At 36.6% G+C, this 20,285-nt stretch overlaps 2 protein-coding genes across 9 annotated transcripts; both read right to left on the minus strand.

The window, feature by feature from the left end:
- Positions 1–301: 301 nt before the first annotated feature.
- On the minus strand, positions 302–7,407 carry ARF6 (auxin response factor 6). Of its 3 annotated transcripts, none has more exons than XM_011098335.3 (14): positions 6,245–7,407; positions 5,621–5,736; positions 5,142–5,240; positions 5,010–5,066; positions 4,750–4,908; positions 4,575–4,659; positions 4,070–4,160; positions 3,750–3,914; positions 3,547–3,663; positions 3,256–3,331; positions 2,640–2,787; positions 1,233–2,386; positions 817–1,007; positions 302–732 (listed from the first exon to the last, which is right to left on the minus strand). In XM_011098335.3, the coding sequence occupies exons 1-14, from the start codon at positions 6,285–6,287 to the stop codon at positions 528–530; spliced, it is 2,706 nt and encodes a 901-aa protein (XP_011096637.1). In that variant the 5' UTR covers positions 6,288–7,407; the 3' UTR covers positions 302–527. The 3 variants fall into 3 exon arrangements, with proteins under 3 accessions (XP_011096637.1, XP_011096635.1, XP_011096636.1); XM_011098333.3 differs by having other exon boundaries at positions 3,547–3,669; positions 6,245–7,406; XM_011098334.3 differs by having other exon boundaries at positions 3,547–3,669; positions 5,621–5,733; positions 6,245–7,405.
- A 5,688-nt stretch (positions 7,408–13,095) lies between these two features.
- PTAC12 (plastid transcriptionally active 12) lies at positions 13,096–20,054 on the minus strand. 6 transcript variants are annotated; one of them, XR_016063021.1, is made up of 12 exons: positions 19,686–19,974; positions 19,533–19,603; positions 17,402–18,073; positions 16,536–16,648; positions 15,868–16,127; positions 15,608–15,729; positions 15,256–15,324; positions 15,102–15,155; positions 14,860–14,964; positions 14,613–14,750; positions 14,436–14,539; positions 13,096–13,363 (listed from the first exon to the last, which is right to left on the minus strand). XR_016063021.1 is itself a non-coding variant. In XM_088876134.1 (11 exons), the coding sequence occupies exons 1-10, from the start codon at positions 19,717–19,719 to the stop codon at positions 14,637–14,639; spliced, it is 1,608 nt and encodes a 535-aa protein (XP_088732260.1). In that variant the 5' UTR covers positions 19,720–20,054; the 3' UTR covers positions 14,250–14,539; positions 14,613–14,636. The 6 variants fall into 6 exon arrangements, 5 of the variants coding, with proteins under 5 accessions (XP_088732260.1, XP_088732259.1, XP_088732258.1 ...); XM_088876134.1 differs by lacking the exon at positions 13,096–13,363 and having other exon boundaries at positions 14,250–14,539; positions 14,613–14,744; positions 19,686–20,054; XM_088876133.1 differs by lacking the exon at positions 13,096–13,363 and having other exon boundaries at positions 14,250–14,539; positions 17,402–18,060; positions 19,520–19,603; positions 19,686–19,998.
- Between the last annotated feature and the right edge of the window lie 231 nt (positions 20,055–20,285).

Below are 20,285 nucleotides of genomic sequence, written 5' to 3' on the forward strand. Positions count from 1 at the left end.
TCCATTCCACCAGCAAGAACTGGTAATAGACACAAAACCATCCATTCCACCAGCAACAACAGAGTTGACGCTGTAGAGTTGGAGGTTAAGACTAAATTTAAGTTAACATTTTTCCAGGGGCCAGTACCGCCATTCCGATGCTCTAACTCCAAGTTTCTCTAAAGACGTTATTTGAGGATACAACATGCAGGGGCAATCAGGAGGTCAGTCCAGCCCGTGTGCTATCAAAGGCGCATGCAAAAGATACAAACTGTTTACCATGGATTTCTTTTTGGGTTGAAATGAACATAACAGTTCAATGTTCAGAATTTCAATAGATTTAAACAGATTGAGAATAAAAACTACAACTATTTCACAGATATAGTAGCCCCTAGCATACTGGTAGAGAGAAAGAGTATATGCTACCATAATTACAGTAGTATATGTAGCTTCTATATATAGCTTGAGTTAGAAACATAGTTTTCTTGCCTAACAGAGTTGGAGATGATGCTAACATTACAAGCAGAGACATAATTGGTAAAACTGGTTCAGAAATCAAGAGTCCCAACAGAAGGTATGCCAGCAGACATATTTCTGGCCTCCTGTCGGTTCGCAAAGCCATCACAAGTGCCATTTGGGAGGGGCAGTTTCTGAATAGGAACAGAGTTGAGAAGCTCCAGCCCTCGTTTTCCCATCTCCTGAACCTCTTGAGGCGAGAGAATCTTGATGCACCACACGCTGTTTACAAACTCCCTGAAACAACAAGTTCTAACCCTAAACAAACCCAACATCGACCTGAATTTGAGATATGAACATAAATTAGATGGAAAGACTTACGGCCAGGGGTCATCGCCGAGAAGAAGAACATCATTTTCTCGGTCCACAAATACAAGCTGCCAGCCTGATCTCAAGGGGTCTTCCAATTGGCCTTCAAGGCCAAACATCTGAGCAAGCTCACTACGCAGCTCATGGTAGCTGCTAAACTTGCTTATATCAAGTGACCTCCCAAAGGACCCTGATTTGTAAACCTGTGGGTAATACAGATACACATGTTAATAGTGACTCAACTGACCACTTGTATGCTAGAAAATGGTTAAGTTCCGCATCATTATTCTATCTCCTAAAAATTGAAGGAGACCCTATTGAGTAACAACTATGTATACACCAACAAATATGGGTCGTCAGTGTATGAACAGAAAATTCTTGTAACCACTCTAGAATAACCTCAGGGCAACATTAATATTGCAAATTACCTTAACGAAGGTTCTGTTGGGTGGATTTACATGTCCCACATTATCGGAAGACAGCAGAAAGCCCGATTCGTCGAGACAACTGCTTGAAGTCACAGTAGGGTTGAGTGAATAATCAGCACCAGAGCTACTCATGAAGCTGGAAGAGGCAAAGACTACAGTTGCGTTATCACTATCACTACCAACTGCTTTAAGGTTTGGAATACCATTCTGCATAAGAAGGGGGGATGAATCTATATTAACCCCAAAGAGAAAGTGGTTTTGGGGATCATTACTTGCTTCTTGCTCTATCAAACACTCTCTACCAGGAAATGGAGGCAAAGAAACAGGGTTGGGGGTTACATTCGTGTTTGATGGTCCTAACTGATCAATCTGGGGTGTAATAGCCTGTGATATACCGCCAGAAATAAGAGGGTCAAGAGCAACCCGCTTCGTTGGCCAGCCATTAGAAGATAATAAGTTACTGGATCTAGGCATATTTAGATGGTTGGATGTCTCGTCCTGGGTAACTGAACCCAACAAACTGTGTAAAGGAGAAGTAATGTTGCCAGCAACAGGTTTGACATTTGAATCTGAAAAGTTTTGACTCATGGAAGATACGGACTGCATGCTCTCAGACTGTGCTTGCGAATTTGCAGAGAATTGAGACAGAATAGGCTCAACAGTCGAGACATGCTGAGAACCAATAACATGTTGCATTGGAGTAGACTGCTGATGCTGATGCTGGATCTGCACATTGTTGAATGAATTTTGGTGGACCAGTTGCTGCTGAAGAAGGTTAGCATGCGATTGTGGCGATGCCTGAGACTGGCTTCCAGGAAGATTTTGAAGAAAGGGAGCTGAAGGCTGAGACTGCTGTAGTATCTGAGGCTGAATGAAACTTGCAGGCCTGCCACTGATGGCCTGGGGTTGCTGGAATTGCATAATTGATGAAAGCATCTGTTTGGAAGGGTCCACAACCCTCATGTCCTGAACCGCAGCGGCGGCCATAGCTTGGTAAATATCATTTTGCATGCCAAGCACTGATGAGTCAAGCCCTGGCTGCATCCACGGTGTGGCTCCCATTCCTTGATTGAGAGATTGCATTCCTCGGTCCACAACATCTCCACGGAGCCACATGAGAGGAGAATTTAATCCCATATCTGTAGTCTTAATCCCTAGGTACATTAAAAGATACAGATTATGGACAATAGTAGTTGGACATGAAATATCTCAATTTAGTGATTGTTGGAAATAGTAAGAGATCAGAAATTAATTAGGTGAAAGAACTAATTCCTGAACAAACAGCGATAGATTTTTCAGTTGTGTATCTTTTTTCCATATCTCAGGAGACTCTGTGTTGGCAGGAGGTATTGGCAGAAAAAAACAAAGTCACATGTAGTACGTGGAAAGAAAACTTGTACTTCATACCAGTGAACGAGGGGAGACCTGGTGGCCAAGGTCGCTTCAGTCTTAGAGCAAATGGTGATGGATACATGGGAAATGTCGTTAAAGGCTCAATTTCCCAAAGAGACACTCTTGGTTGCCTCTCCCCAGCAGTAGATTCGTCCCAACCGACCTGCAATAAACAGTGAAATTCGTTTCACTTGTATATATAAATCATTGTGATAACAAAAAAAAAAAAAAAGAAAAGGCATATAAACAATAAGGAGGCAGCAGAGGAAAAACAAATATACTTGTTCTTATAAGTGAAGCCTATGTTCAGAGACAGAAACCATCTCAGTCGCCCATCTGAATCCTAAAGAGCTAGTGACCTTCTACAACCTCTGTATACAAAAGTTATGTTAAACCCTAATAGGGGATCCAAGGATCTTATCCATGGGGTATCTACCCAAACAAACTCCACCTGGGCTTTTCTACTCCATCCAGGTCAAGCCTATTAGCCTAGGCCTCAGCCTTAGCTCCTTACACATTTGAAACACAAGCAAAACAAAGTTTGAACCCAACATAGAACATCTCAAAAACAGATTTATTATCTACCAACATACCCTAAGAACAAGTAGGGAAAATAGGATGTGGGGCATACCTTAACTGACCGCCAGTGTGAATTTGGCCACCTAACAGGATCCAAGTCACTTATGCCAGTTATTGTGCCCATGTATCTGGAACCAGGCACATCTCAGAAGCCTTACAGAAATAGCTAATTGCTTACTTGTATGAAAAAAGAAATCAAGATACGATGACAAGCATGGGGCACAAATGTCCGCAGACGAAGAGCATAAACAAAAACAAAATTCATGATGGAGAAACAGGAGGAAATGGAAAGCCCTTGACAAGACTGCACAATCAAAACCAGCATAAAAAGGGTCAAACTTACCGACGAACACTAGATTCTTCTGTTTCAAACAGCATGCGGAAGCGCATACCAACAGATACTCGAGTGTGGTATACTGCTTTTACATATTTGGCCAGAGGTATGACAAACTCAGATGGACTGGCCCTAAATGAATTGAAGTTATGTTAGTGGAATCAGGAGGTATTGAACCGTGTAGGCATTTCATCATTGTGAAAGCATCCTACCTGGGATTATAAAAAATCGTGAAACGGCTGTTTGTTGCGGCAGCATGAGCAGCAGCAGCAAGAAGACCCAGATGCATGCTATCACTAGATAAAACTGATGAAGGCATGACAGTTTGAGGCCTGTTGGCACGTCGTATACCAAGAAGCAATTGGTTCTTCTCGTTCCTGATTAATGCAGAACAAAACAAGGTTAGGTCAGATCAATTGCTATCCTCAGACAATGAGAACAAGACGAGTTACTTTCCATATGATGTCAAACAAGTCTAAGAAAGAGAAACTTCGAAAGGCATGTCGCCATACTTCAGAGAATGATTGCCTACCATATAAATAGGACAGAATCACCAGCAACAAGTCTTTTTGCACTCACGAAAACACTCCACCCTGTTGTAAGAAGATGCCGCTTTGGCTGACCTGCGATAAGGTTAATATAGAAATTACTGAGAATCATATAGTGGTTCCACTTCTACAAAATCAAATTAATGGAGTAAAAGTATATGCTATCAAACTATACAAACAGAAAAGAATCTAGAAATAAACGTCGCAAATTACTATGAGGAATCTTCTGAACAAAAAATTTAAGCCTTAACATCTAGACAGGTGCTCTGCAGTTGAGGAAATTTTGCAGCTTTGACATTAATACCCAAAAGAAACGAAAACACTAACTACCTTACAACAGCAGAAAAATCGTATCTAGATCCATCATAATGGAAACACCATGGATCTTGTTATAAGATATATGGGGAATGAAAAAGTTAAGAATAGATTTTGCACACATATTCAACTATTATTCCTCCATCCACCTTTTCTCTACAATCTAGAACTCACCACGAAAAATATGTCTGAATTTCCACTCATTGTTATGAAGATCCCTGGCAATCAACTCCTGAGCTGGAGGTTGCTGGGAGAAGTCCTGTACAAGGGTATCATATAACCATACACACCAGACAACAAAAGGATAACTCTGGGAAGTTTCAAAATTCATAACAGCCAATAAATTTACCAACGGTGGAAACACTTTTTCAGCAGCACGACGCGGAACTGAAAATCCACCATGAGTACTGGTGTCACTGGCTGTCAAAGTTTTGCAGAAGTAATTTGTTGGCTGTTTGCTGGGGGCACCCAAGTCTGCCGGAAGGAAGGAAACCTCCTTCTGCTCTTGCTGCAGAAGAAGCGACAAGTATATAACAAAGTAATTGAAAGAGAAAACAAAAAAAGAGAAGGGAAAGAAAACCTAACGAAGACAAGGTGAAGTGAACATACTGGGCTCAGTGGTTGCAAGGTCATTTGAGCATAAACCTCATCTGTCTCTATGTCAGCCTGGTTAAGAAAGGTATAAGCTTGTGAACAAGCTTGCAAGAGGAATAGGGAACAACAAAATTCAAGAGAACATACATGCATCGTCACATTGTGAAGCTGGCAAATGAGTTGCGGAGGTAAGCTTGGGTAATTAGGTATCTGCGCATCGACTTCCTTGTTTGTAGATGCAGCAACCTGTGCATGCACAACCACTATGAGATTTAACAGAATTCTGCTTATAATTTGTAAAGGTCTTCTCAGTTAAACCCAAACGTATTCTCATTTCACAAGAAAATCTAAACAAAATTGAAAACACATATTTTCCACTAAAAACAGAAAAACTGAAAATGAAAACGTAAAAAAACAGGTTATGAAACTTACAACGAGCATAAAAGTCCAAGGAAGAAAGAAGAATGAGGGGTTTCAAAGATGGAGCAGGCAACACATGTTGTTGCTTCTTATAGTCAACAGCAATATATCTTTTTTCCAATTTCATTTTGAAAGCAGGCTTTTCCAGAAATACCAAATTTTTAGTCTGCTAAGATGAGCAATATTTGATAAAGTTAGAAGTTAACCTGCTCGCTGTGGCCCTGAGGAAAATACACAACATGACTCCCAATAGAAGGTAGAGAAACAAGAGGACCCGCACAGGCATGCCAAAGTTCGGAATTTAGGCAGTCCTTATCTCCTGCTAACAAAATCCAGAAACATTATCAATTCCAAAACACCGGTAAAGAATGAAGAATTGGCCAAAATTGTTTTCCTTTCGTTTCTTTTTCCCCGAGGAAGTAACTTTCATACATAAATTCCACAAGGCAAGGTACATTAGAAAGAAAGAAAGAAAGAAACTGAAAAGAAGGGCTAGGAATAACAAGGATGATGTCGTAGAAATATACCCTGGCAAGGAAAAGAATTTATGATTTTACAGAAGTAAGGGGGTTCTGTTTAAGAAAAACTCAAAGTCCCTCATCGCCCCCTCCAGAAAAGGATGGAAGAGAAAGTGAAAACTGAAGAAAGAGAATCGAAATTCTCCCTTTTCTGCAGATTTGCAGCCTTTCAAAGGAATGAATAAAAAAGTAACTCGAAGGAGCCAAAATAAATGAAGATGCCATATCAGCTTTCCCTAGAAACACTGTCAATATCAAGCTGTACATCCCAATAGCATCACCAAATGAAACAAAAAGGAAGAAGCAATTTACCTTCAGGAGACTGCTGATTTAAGCCAGCAGATGATAGTTTCATTTTGCGGATTCTAACGATAAAGGTTGGAGCAGCAAGAAAACTTCCTATATACTACAAAATACCCAACTGATTCATCAACAAAAAAAAACCCAACCTATGGTTCCCAATGAATAAAGAACTGAGCTTCTCGACCTCCTTTTTACCCCGAAGTTGTGTAACACCTTCACTTTATCCTGTGAATAACCCAACAAAAACTCAATGCATGAAGTGACTTGACTTTATAGCTCCCTTCCCGACCAATTCACCCCCAGCTGAATATGAATCTTGAAGAAATTATAGAAGATAGGCCTTCACATGAAGATAGTGACGCGATATTAGCCGCAACTCCCACCAAAAAGGTTCAACCGAAACCTATTCTATTATAAACTAAGAAAGGTTTCAGCATCATCAGTTCTTGATCTTCTTCACCAATTGCCCCCACATACAGAAAAATGCAATCAAGAAACTCACAGGCCAACCCATCAACTAAATAGCCACCACGTTTCAGCTTAAACCCCCTGAAAACTATATTAGCTTAAGCTCAGAATTCACAGCAATACGCTCCAACAACTAAAAAAGGAAAGAAAAGAACGCTTAGAACCAAACGAAATTGTATTCAAGAAATTTGCAAGTCGAAAAACTCAAAAAAGAACAAACTTTCCAGCCCTCTTCAGATCTCAGTATCACACAACCCGCGAACCAACACTGGCAAGAAAGTTTCAGTCCAAAGCTTGCAGCACCAAGATTCTTCAACAAGCAAAAACCCGGCAACTAAAAACCAATTTTTCCTTAACGAAATTCAACTGTTTTGCCTCAAAATTAAGCATATACTAAGCCATTTGTCCACTCAACCAGCACAAAGAGTGTTGTACTCCAGCTCCAAGCACAGATTTTCACACAAGACTATGAACATCAACTCCACCGGTGCATGCGCGTGCGCCTCCACTGAGCATAGACCATACGTGTGTTTTAAATAAACAAAAAAGGGCTTTGATAAGAAATGCTTCAGTGTAAATGGTAGAACTGAAATAATAACACAGTTTTTGCTCCGCTTCTCACCTCAGACATTTCTACTCTATCTCTCTGCAAAAATATATATATATATATATTATAGACTTGGAAATAGTTGTATATATTACATTCCTCCGCCCCCCCCCCCCCCTGCTCCCATCAATCAATATTCAATGTAACCTTTTTCCCGTTTTTTCAGGCCATGGTAGAAAGAGAAATCGTGTCAGATCTTTTAATAATTATTTTTTGCTTGTGAGAGAGAGAGAGAGAAGATGTGATGGGCGATGGGAGCAGTGGACCATGCAATAATTAGACCTTTATGAGATGTAAATTACTGCCGTGCCCTTTTCACTTATTTCCCATTGATTGATTTTCTCCCTCGGCCGTGGGGCTGTGGATAGATAAATGACAAGTGAAGTGGGCCTTATGGGCCACTCGGACTATATAGTTAGGGGTATTATCTGTCATTAATGGGCCATTGCCAGCCCAACTAGGATTGTTTTTATTATTGTCCTTTCTTATTTTATTTTATTTTATTTTTTTCAATTTAATTCTTGCTTTTGCAATTAATACTTTGGATAAGCTTAAGCTAGCTGATGCTGAAATTGGGTATGATTTGAAAGAATTGATGATTCATTATAAATTAGATTCATGAGGGATTGATTTGAGACATTATTTATCTTAGTTTTTATTGGTTTTTTTTCATATTAATTTAATATACTTGATAATACTTAAGTAGGTTAGTTAATTTACAAATATATACTTGGATAACTATTTGTAATCGAAGGGGTGTTTGCAATAAATTTTACTTTTTTTATGAGAGTAAGTGCGGAGAAAGTTGTAAGCCAATCAATAATAAAAGTTGGGAATACTTGAAAATAAAAATTAAAAGTATTTGAAAAAAAATTAACTTAATATTTATAATTAAATCAATAAATTACTAATATTGGTATAATGATTAACTTAATTAATCATTTCAAAAACAAAAATTGTAAATTCAAAAACACTTTCTCAACTCCACTTTTATTTTAATCACCAGTGCGAATACGGATTGAATGTGTTAGAATACTTTTTCCACAAAACTACAAATTAAGTAGCTCGTTATTCTAAGTATTGTGATGATTTTGACATCACATAAGACCATGTTTGTTTGACATGAAATGGTCTTTTTCTTAAAAAAGAAATAAATCTCATGTATCATATCTTTTCATTTGGTTAAATAATTTTAAATTTGGGAAATAAAACATAATCCCCAAAATTGGAAATTTTGAAAATCTAGGAAATATAAAACCTTGCTATTATGATGATATTTGTTTTCTATAATACCTTATTTTATCCAAACATTCACAATGAAGTAAGATTCTCTAAGACAAAATTAAGTTGAATGATCAGCAGCCTCAATTTAAGACTAATATATAGGAATTCATGAGAAGGAGCTCATATTTGCTATGATTTTATACTTGCATTAATTAATAAAGATATAGTAATGATTTTTATAATAATAAGACAGTGCGTATTTAGTCTAAATTCTCTACCTAATTCCGACATAACCACAAATGCGGGAACTCCGGTTTATTCCTAGGTTTGCATCATCACTGGCTAGTGTCTAATAATGCGGCCATTGATGACATGAGAATTAAAGGGTTGTTGAGTTTGAACTTTTATTTTAGTATGATATGATGAAATTAAGGAAACCTAGTGAAGTTGCTTGCGTACCTGCATAATGCCAACACAGTTCCATTACCAATTTACTGTATTTTTATTTGTCAAGTGAGGCGTTGGATGAGGTTATATAGGTATGAGGCATAAATTGAGAAGGAATTATTCTGAATATGAAATAAATGAGACACATGGAGTGTTTGGTTGAAAAATCTTGGCATTCATTAGTAAGAGAGGGCCACCAAGTAATAGTATACCCCATTAATTAATTAAAGCACCCACCCCCACCCCCACCATTTGTTTTATTATTATTATTATTATTAATCATATTCAGACCAAATAGCTACAGACCCTCCTCCTGCTCAATCCATTACAATAATGCAAAAATTCCTTCATGTTTTCAGTTTGATCCTAAAATAATTGTACTTGATCATCCATTTATATATCAATATCCTATAATAATACGTACATCTCTTAACTATAAGTGGTGGGACCTAGCTACCTAGCATTAAATAAGATAATCACCACCAGTCTTGTATATAGGATGTAAAATATATGCGGGATATTTGACACATTTTTTATTTTTTTTATACCAATTATTGGTATTTTTATTAGTGTTAGTATATTTAGTCAAAAACGATCCCTACTTAAGTATATTGTATTAACATAATATTTGATGAATTATTCAACATATATAATATTTTACAGTAATATTATTAATTATTCAATTCTAGACCTAAAATTTGTGCAATGTTTCATACCTATGAAAGTCCTTTTTATTATGTTAGTTAGTGAGGATAGCTGTCGAAAAGTAACATGTCACCAAACAATAAAACCAGACAACCAAATAATCTATAGCGTGTATGAAGAAATCAAGATCAAATTCCATGTGTACGATTGAAAGGGGGATGATGTAAGTAAGATACCGACAGACACCTAAAGACGGGTGGGTGGGAAAGGGGCTCTCAATATCTCATAGTAAAAATCATTCTTTGGTTTCCATTTTTCTGTTGGGAAACAAAAAATAGAACGGGATATAGTTTAGCTTCCAGTACGGTGATGTCCGTACTTGCTAGGGTTATGGACCACTAACCCCCCCCCCCTCTTTTGTTTAAGATCGCAACGCGGTTTTAAGAACAACTTTTTATAATAATTTACAACAAATTAATATTAATGGACAATAAAGTTTGAATGCTCCAAGCGTAGAATGTAATGATCTCATGATAAATATTTAGGAAAATGGGGCGCAATTATAAGGATGGGTGGAGGAAATTAAACAAACTAATTGTCTAGAGTATTTGATAATATTTTCCTGAAATGTTGGTTTATAAAGGAATCACGTGAAATTTGCATCACCAGTATTGGAAACAGGGTGATGCTAATGCCCCTCCCCCAACCCAACTGTCATTCTCATCACCAACAATATTCAAAGCGTTTTCATATTTGGGGAATGTCCTTGTATTGAAAATAGCTACCATTTTATCTCAATTCAGCCACTTTTCACGTGCATGGAAATTATATGTATAGTGTTGAATATTCATCATGTAATTTAAATTTAGGTCTGTTTGGGAATCTATTTATTTAGAAAAAAAATTGAATATTCAGCAAAAGAAGTTGGTAGAAATGCAGGAATATGGAGGTGGTGGGGGCAAAGAGAGAGTAGGTGTAGTGGGAGTAATTAATTAAGCATGGAAATGGATCCGTAACATCCCCAAAAGGGTATAGGGGTATTAGAGCCCTTTTCTTGTTTGTTTGTTTCGTTGAAATTGAAGAATTGGGAAGTTTGTACTGTCAATATATATATATATATATATATATATGCAGTCATAATTTAGGTTGGTCGAAGGTCGCGATTCATACCTCAATAATTCACACTCATGGATGTGTGTTGTGGGAATTCTGAGCCACTTCTTCGGCATCAATTAATTGGATATATCTCTCAGTTTTCTTAGTTTCTTTTTTCTTTTTTTTCAAGGGTTTTAAATATTTAATTAATGACTGAGTTTTGGGAATTCAAACTTGAAAGTATGTCAAACATTTTCAAAATAAATAATTTAAATAATTATAATATATATATATATGATTTGAGTCGAAGCTTTCAATAACTTAGAATTGATTTGACAATTACTTGATAATGACTTGAAGTATAGGTTAGAATGAGTATCTCGAGCTGGACTAGTAGTGGTTGGTTTGCGCACAAAATGTTAGGCTTCATGGGGTGCCCCCAGCAGAGGCCGACAATACTTCATGGGGCCAAGACTATAGGAGTCACAGTGTGCGATTTGATAGTAATAAATGGTGTACCTTATAAATTATATTAAATAATATATATTGAGGGTCAGTTGTACTAGATTGTACGAGCTATGTGTCGTTTGAGTAGGCAGATTCTCGTAATATTTCGAATTTTTCTCGTGTATGAAGGGCCAATATGTCATTTTGGAGTTGTTTATTATATTGCCCCTATTAATATACAAAGTTTGAGGTCTTCAAAGAATTATTTATGCGTGTTTTCTAATATATTGACGTAACCAATCCTATTTCTAGAGATAATGGCAAATTAATTCTTTTGTCTCTTATTTATTTTCATGTTATTTTAGTTTTCTTTTACCTGAATTGTCATAAAGTTAATAATAAATGAGATGGTTTAGAGCCAACAATCTTAATTTCATAAATTAATAAGTATTAAGTACAATATGGTGAAAAATAAACATACAAAAATTGTGGTTGATGATGCTTATTGCAAATATTTTTTCAAATCCAACCCAGATTTAAGTCAAAAAAATCGGGTCTTATTTGCTCAACTGACCTGACCCATACCGTGTTAGCTCAGACACACTTGACAACCTACAAGAGGGATAAAACTTGTCAATCCGATCTTGCAGTTTTGCTGACAAGGCCTTCTTGAAAAATAGGACGCGTACAAGCAGGCCTAATGGCATACACTACACCCACAACACCACTCACATTCTATACATCCCTAAAAACAAGTTACATGTAATTAACACACCAATGTTGTGGATTAATCAGACAGGATTCTTTTTTGTTAGTACATCATTTAGAGGATAACTCCACTAAATGAATAAGCACAACCACTAGAAAATCGACCGCTAAAACTCTACAACATGATATCCGCGCATGATTCAGTATATAGAGAAGGGGCGGCGGCCGGCGGGGATAAATTGATGAAGAAGAGACGGTGGGAATGGGATGATGGGAAAGGTGGAGTGGAAAAAGGAAAAGTGAGTGAGAAAAGGAACAGCTCACCTCTTGGATTTGCGGGTCCCCCACAATCTTGATATCCTCGCCTCTCTGGGGCCCCCCAATTTATGCTGCCCCTTTTGACGATGACCGCACCTCACCCTCTGCCGTCAAACCTTTCAACACTTTCTTCTCCACCGCCCTTTTTTTTAATATCACTTGGCTACCCTATTTTTCTTGTATTTCCAATTAGGTCCCCTCACTTTTTTTTTTCAGAGAATAAATTCTAATGGACTTTTCAAAATTATAAACACTATCAGACGATTGTTAATTTCAAAAATATGTGTAATTTTACAGTAATTGTAACTATACAAACTTAAAGAAGACCATTTCATTTACACTCTTTTTTTAATTTTAATTACTTCCCACCATCAACTATAGTAATCTACTTAAGATGGACCCATAATTTGCATAGGGTGATACTAATGTTCAAGTTATGAGATCATCCTTATGATTATTATGGAACGCACATTTATGTACATAACTATTGAGCTATTTATATTGGTTTGTTGTATAAAATTCAAATTCATTTACCTTTAATTAAAATTAATCATCAAATTTGACTATTGAACATTCATGTGAATCGAACTCAAGTTAAAATTATACAAATCTTTGATATGTTTAAATATCTGAATAATATTAAAAAATGCTTCCATTTATCAAAATAGAATACCCACGTGGTAAATCATCAATCTTTTCTTAGTAGGTATCAATTAAAATCATCCAATTCCGTCTTCCATGCTTAATGATTGTACTAAATTCGAAAAACACCCACCATTAGCAACCATTGTGTAATTAGTCGGTCGGTCCTATATATTTTATTGTAATAGTTATAGCACGTTGTTCATATATACGCATAATAAATAATTTTTTATACTTTAAAATATTTTATGAATATAAATAAAATATATAAATTTTAGAAATAAATAAATAAAATTTAAAAATATTATCATCACAATAAAAAAAAAATTATAATAGATCCCTGCCTTTTTCTTTTTATATTATTTATGTTTTATCCTGCCAAACTTGTTATTGCCTTTTCTTCCGTGATTGAACGCCACAGGGGCCCGCCACAGTGGGCTGTACGAATGAGTTGATTGGAGAGTGCGGGAGTAGTGGTCTGGTCCACGAAGTCGGAAATACCAGAATATTTGGAACTTTTGGCTCCCCTGCATTTTTAGTGGAATTATTAAATTAATTAATTAAATATCTCAACATAACCATCAAATAAATGACAGTAGCATGTCTCGGGACACACGTTTTCCTTTTTATATTAATTATGAATTGAAGTGACAAATGACTAAGAATTAATTGTTTAATTACTTGTGAGGTGTAATATGATTGGTGGGTCCCCAGGTGTTAATCATGCTGGTGTGTATCAAGAGAATGATTCTCTGTTTAATGATGATTAGGAATATAATGATGGTGATTATGGTGCAGCCTCGCAGGTGGATTGATTAGGGTGTTTATGTTAATAAAATGAGCGGCAATAATCATGATTAATGGATGGGGAAAAAACAGGCAAGGAAACAAGGAAACAAATTCAGTTGTTCCCTTTTCCAGTCGTGTTTTTGGCGACACACAACATCCAACATATATGAAAGAAAAAGAAAACCTATGTAAAACAATCAGCGTATGTTAATTGTGTTTGTCTTAAAACCACCGACCTCCCTAATCTAATCATTTCTATATTATCATCTCTCCAAGACATGAGGAATCAATGGCCCTTATTCATAATTATAAAAATAATAATAGTTTTAAATAAAATTTGAAATTTGAAATAAATATATCTCTACAAGATTAATTAATATTGACAGTTGATGTATGAGAGGAAAAAGGCATTTATTATGACAGACGCAATGCTAGTCGGTAGATTGGGGATAGTACATAGATTTTTCAGTGAATGATGATGCATGAGAAATTATTGAGCTGAAAAAGTGAGAAATGCATGCACATGATGGGGACCATCACATATGATATATGATGATGATGATGATGCATTATATGGTACTGGTAGGGCTTCACATTCATAAATGACCATTTCATAACTTGTAATTATCATAAAAACACACATCTCCATATATGATATAAGAAAATTACTTTCCAGGCACTTTTTCAAGATTACAAAAGGCCAACTATTCAAACAGTAATATGTAGTTATTTTCTATTGCATGAGTTATTCATTCAATTCAAGCACAACCATCCATGTATACTGACAACTATTTCATAAGACAACTTAACCTTGGGAATGAGATGAAATCCGAGCTCAGACAAGAATCTGTCCCAAACAGCGTACATCGCCACCACACGCCCTTGCTAACGAATAATCGTAATTTTTCCAGATGCTGCAGCTCAAAGCAATTAGTTCTACTACAAAGCTCAGTGATTACAATCAAAAGTTTAGGAACTAGAACTTACCCTCAACCTGTGAGTATGAAGAAATCACTCTTCTTCTTCAAAGTCTAAAAGAAAGTCTGTCAAGTTTTCTGAATCATCTATAGCTTCTTCCAGGGACATGCTATTTTTCTTGGGCTTGGCCTTCTCCTTGGCCTGCGACTAATAACGGAATGTACCCCGTAAATATCAAATAAATGAATCCAAAAACTTTAAACACTGGAAACAATATATATGTGTATATCCGTCTTGTTGGTAGAAGTTGATGCACCTTTGACTTGCGCAGTTCAGGATTGCTTTTCAAAACACTCCAATTGCGTGTAATTTTCTCGTCCTCTTCATCATCTCCTTCAGCATCACTGTCCTCACCTTCATCCTGTTGCAAGAACTCCGAGAAAAGACATAAGAAGCTCTCAACTCTCAAGATACCCATGTATAATCTATAGTATAATAGAAGTGTGTTAAAACATAATTTCAGAGAGGAGTCAGAAAGTAACAAGGAAATAATCTCACATCATTTTCTCCAATGTCGACAGCTCTTGCCATAGCTTCATCCATATCTGTCATCTGGTGCAGATGAGAAACACTTAAAACAATAGCTTGCAATCCAGATATGCTGCGTATAAGTATAATCACAATAGAAAACTATCAATCACTGCCGTGTTACCTCCAGTTCTTCTGTCTTCTCTTTAGCCAGGATTTTCTCCAGCTCCTCTCTTGATATTATTTTTCCATGCTGATAAGAAGTTTTGCACGTATAATGAAAGAAATTTCACGCCAATGAATCAAATGTTAAAATTTTTTACTGATCTATTAGGAAACATCACGATTTTCAGCAGTGTTTCAACGGGTCTCTATAAGTAGCATAGCATACAAACAACAGAAAGAGAGTTTTCCAAGAGAAAACCAAATGATAAAAGTTTTGTCAGATCTGGATAAGAAGCAATGGACTCAGAGCAAGAGTATGACACATTTTACTTCATAAATGAAAAGAATTCAAAGTAATCAACAGTGCACACCTCTTTAAGATAATCAAGCATGTTTGGAGTTGGCTCGTGAAAATCTGGACCCCTGTAATCAATCACCTCATTTGGATCCTGGATATAGTTCACAGTTGGGTAAACAGGGTCTCCACCCCATACTGCAAAAGAAAGCATATGAATGAAGCAGATCAGAAGAGTTTGATGCTAGGAAACATTCACAATCAGTTCACCTTGTGGTGAACTGTGTGTCTCATTCTATATATGAACAAGGAGAAACTTAGAAGAGAAGCATATACTTTGCTTTATTTGATCCTCCCGCATTCTCATCGCTAGTGGATCCCGACGGATACGGATATCAGTCCCTATCATGATGCGGTATTCTTTATCAGTTTGATGCATGAACATCTCTATGAGTTGTGTGTTCTCATCTTCACCAGTCTCTTCAAAATGCTTTTGCACTGCTTCTCGTGAAGTGTCTCTTTTCCAAGCTTTGACCCATTCCGAGTAGTATGCTATAGGGCCTATCCTTTCTAGTTTTTCTTGTTCTGCCTGAAGCCTACAAATCTGCCATAGTTAAAATCTCCAGAACACAGCTACACTTAGCTGCTTATTTGAATTGGGGAAAATTGAAAAAAGAAACACGAAGAGCTGAGGAGCAAATAAGTATTCGATCTTTTATGTTCTCAGCAAAGAGTATGATTGGAGGCAAAGTTTCTCCATAATTACACAAACTTTTCAAGTGTATATTAACGATAATGAAAATTAATTCTCTTTCAACGGACTTACTTCTTCAAGTCATTTACACTGAATAAAGTTTTTAGCACTGAGGTGCAACCCTTTCCTATATTACTGTCTCCAAAGAAATCCCATTTGAAATTTGAATAGAGTTGTGGTTCTCCTATATTTCTTGACTTCCACTCATCAATATAAACATAAACTTTAGTTAAGGAAATAATACGGGTACCTCTCTTCCTTATAAATATGTCGTCTAGCTCTATAAAGAGAACATTCAGTAAGTGTTGGGTGGTCGCCATAAAGCTTTACTTGCCCTGTCTCTGCCATAGCTTTGAGAAACACCTGCAGAAAATGGCTCATCAAATGGGGTGGTGAAAATTGTTATAGAAAACCAGAACTCAAGACATGAAAACATTGCTATCAAGTACAAACACAGGAGAATAGTGTCACAATGTTTGAAAACACCAAAGAGCTTATCACAACTATATTTAGTCAAATACCAAATAATCTTCTAGAGACAAATGTAGATTCCATAGACAGGCTAGTCAGTGAACTATGGTTTACCTGCTTTTCCATGACCCATATTCAGTAGGGAGATAAAGATGCATAGTTGAAATTAAAAAGTTGCTTAAAAAAGAAATAAAAGAAAAAAAAAACTTCGATCCATGTCAGTCAGTTTTTTCTCTTCAGAGAATTCAAAAGTTAGGTCCCACCCATGTGAGTCAAAACACAACACATGCATTTCATATTTGTACTGATCCAGAAACATATGGTCACGAAAAACTAATAAGCAGAGGAGCAGGCATGCAAATTGTATTCTTTATACAAAGTTAAAATGAGAACTAAATTCCATAATGAAAATTGGCCATACTGTTACTCCTTGAAAAACGAAAACAGAATCATCAAAAGTATGTGTTAGCAAAGCTTAGCCTGCAGAATAGGAAAGTAGTTATTAGAGTGGCAACCTTTACTAATTATTATTATTGCCAGGTGTTCAAGTTGCCTACCCTGACTGGTTACAGACAAGTATTGCCCTTTCCTTCAGAGATTTGCGTTTTCATTTTTAGCCAGAAGAGAAGGCAGAGAAGTACGTACCGTCTCAACATCTGGCCGTCTCCTTTGCCATCTAGACCATTGTTCCTTCTCAGGCTTTCTCCAGTTCCACCATAGTTCTTCACTTGTAAGTGGCTCTTCCACTAGTATCTTAGCTTTTGGATCAACAAAAGGGTGAGGATTCCCAACCTTCTTGTCCAGTTCATAGCCTGTCAATTCTTCTTCCTGAGGTTCTGTCTGATAAACAACATACTCAGATACGAGATCTTTTGGATCATCCGATGAATCCTCTTGAGATTCAACTTCAACTGGATCATTTAGAACCACATTCACTTCTGAAGTCTTAGATGCCGAGGCCGAAGACTTGTATTTTTTCCTCCTACTTCCAGGACTTTTTCCAAAGGATGGTTTTCCGCTTGAGACACCAGTTGGTTCAGGAGCTCTGGCAGCCCTCACACGACTGGATGTGCCTTCCGGCCAATACTCTTCCGATGGAATACTTGCACGAGCTCCAGAAGCTGGCTCAAGTTGTCCAGAGGTGGAGTCCATGTAGCTATGATATGGTGGACGCTCAACTGATACATGCTCAAAAGAACTCTCCTTATCAGTTTTTTCACACTTTATATGAGGAAGCAAAGGAGTCTTTTTGAGTGAAGTGTTGCTGCCCACACCGAAGTTCCATATTGGTGGAGAAAATGAACCTGCAAATGATATCTGGCACATCAAGGATAAAATGTTGAGAAGAACAGTTCTAAACAAAGCTAAAAGATTGATAATAAATGAATCAGCTTCATACAAATGTTATCTCCTTAAGCATGCACTCTATAGTTCATAAGCCTAATTAACCAGAGTAAGTGCAAATGCAAGCAACCACAACTTCAAAGGCAAATAAGTAGAAATTTATGAATCTACAAGACTTCTACACACATGAAAATAACAAAAGAGCTCTCTGGTAAAAATTTTACAAAATCACTAGATATAAGATGCAAGAAGGACATCTAGACAAGCATCAGTCTAAAAGCATCTAAAGGTTGTAACCATGCAAGATAGAGAACAAATATCCCCAAGTTCAAATTCTGCATGTCAAAGTGATCGATCCCAAAAGGATGCCTAAAGTACAGAGTAAGTGTAGGAAAACGGTCCACCAAGGCCTGAAATTTTCGTTGGTCAGAGGAAGAATAATTACATCTTCTCCAGCATAAGTCAACTTAACAATAACAAAGAACTAAACAAAATTATGGCTTGTTTGGGCCCTCAGGAAAGTAGGTATAAGATGTTATGTGGAGTTTAAAAATTGCAAATAAATGAATCAGGACTGACCAAGGAAAAACCATATGGCAGGAAAAAATTGGAACACCACCTATTAGGCTATGAGAATACAAGGATAAAATTAAATATCAAAAGAGATATGACAAGTTTTGTACCGAACCTATACCTCCTCTTGTGCAAAAGCAAGGCGTGCATTAATATTTGAAAGAAATTTAAAAAAGCATGTCTAACTTGAATTCTTTTCATCCTTGGCCACAATTGTAGGTAAATAGTTTATGCTGTACAGACAACTTTCGATAACCATCTCACAAGCTTCGTGGATCGGGGATCCATTGACTATGCAATTTAAGTGATGATCAGAACCATCTGAAAGCTAAAAAATCCTTAACTAGTAATCAGCAAGTGTCAAGAAAATCAAGCTAGTTAGAATAACTTAAGAATGGCATGGACATAATCATAAAAACGGAGAACTTTTTGAAATATTACACAAAAACGTTTGTCCATCATCAAGATTCTACTCAACTAACTATCAAAAAAGGGGTAATGAATCTTCAATTCAAGAAACGATTACTACTGATATCAAGAAAGAGAAGATGATCATTGAACTCCAGAAACGATTTTCATAGGCTAATAAAAAAAAAAAGAAACGAAAAGAAAAGAGAATAGGATTCATGGATTATTTCCGCTGATTTATCAAGAAAAACAGAAATCGGTTCTTGAATTCTACAATAGCTTTGATTCAAATTATCAAGAAAAAAGGAGATTCGTGAACATGAAAACCATCCCTAGTCATTTGTCAGTAAAAGAAAGGATGGCTCTTGAATTCCAAAAACCACTGAATTGTCGTACATGCCTAGTCCCACGCCATAACATAACCGTGAAAACAATTACCCAAAAGGCCGACCTTCAAATTGGTGGCGGAGAACTTCTTGGTAATAACCCCATCAACCGAAACAATCTTTCTTATTCCTCCATCTGAAACAATAGGGAAAGAAAATAAAGTAAATCCTTGAAAACAAAGGCAAAAATCCATAATAAAGCGAATGCGCTTGATAACCTTGATAATGCCAAGAAGGTGAGAGCGACGACATTTTTGTTCAGTGAAATAAGCTCCGGGTTTGGGCACTAGAACAACGGGAGTAGTGAAGAGAGAGTAGCAAAAAACAGTTGATGCTTGGGTTTAAGGAATGAAGAAGATTTTAGAGGATAAAGTGCAACTGCAAGGAGCGGAGTTCAACTTTTTAACTTTGTGCCATCAACAAATTTTTTACCGTTATCTTTGATTTCACATATTTACTTTCTCTTACACCCAACCCAACCTAACCACTAAAGAAAACCCTTTTTTCTATTAAAAAAAATAAAAACTAAAATAAAATTAACAAACAAAGAATTTTGCACCAACGTCGTAATTCTACCCTTATCAGCCTTTATCTGGATTAGAATGAAAATAAAATCAATAATGTTAATACCTCTCCAATCCTAAAGTAATTCATCAAATTCTCTTTATTCGTAATTGATAAACTACACAATTCAAAAAGAAAGCGAAAATAGTCGATCTGCATGATTACCCGTTAAAGAAGCGAGTATAAAAAGAACTCACAAAATGTAAGTTTGTTCTTTCTATTAAAATGTTTTTGAAGAGGGGATGGGTTGCACC

This window comes from Sesamum indicum, linkage group LG12 (genome assembly GCF_026168435.1).
Source record: "Sesamum indicum cultivar Baizhima isolate 11 linkage group LG12, ASM2616843v1, whole genome shotgun sequence".
NCBI lineage: Eukaryota > Viridiplantae > Streptophyta > Magnoliopsida > Lamiales > Pedaliaceae > Sesamum > Sesamum indicum.

What these genes read in the sequence shown, in the direction of transcription:
- ARF6 (XM_011098333.3), bottom strand. Translation starts at nt 6,287, where the DNA reads ATGAAACTATCATCTGCTGGCTTAAATCAGCAGTCTCCTGAAG. An exon ending in TTCACAATGTGACGATGCAT is followed by an intron (nt 5,067 to 5,141) that starts GTATGTTCTCTT and finishes TTTCTTAACCAG; the next exon opens with GCTGACATAGAGACAGATGA. An exon ending in CCTTGCAACCACTGAGCCCA is followed by an intron (nt 4,909 to 5,009) that starts GTATGTTCACTT and finishes CTTCTTCTGCAG; the next exon opens with CAAGAGCAGAAGGAGGTTTC.
- PTAC12 (XM_088876133.1), bottom strand. Translation starts at nt 19,719, where the DNA reads ATGTCGTCGCTCTCACCTTCTTGGCATTATCAAG. An exon ending in ACCTTCTTGGCATTATCAAG is followed by an intron (nt 19,604 to 19,685) that starts GTTATCAAGCGC and finishes CTATTGTTTCAG; the next exon opens with ATGGAGGAATAAGAAAGATT. An exon ending in TGCTTGATTATCTTAAAGAG is followed by an intron (nt 15,325 to 15,607) that starts GTGTGCACTGTT and finishes ACTTCTTATCAG; the next exon opens with CATGGAAAAATAATATCAAG.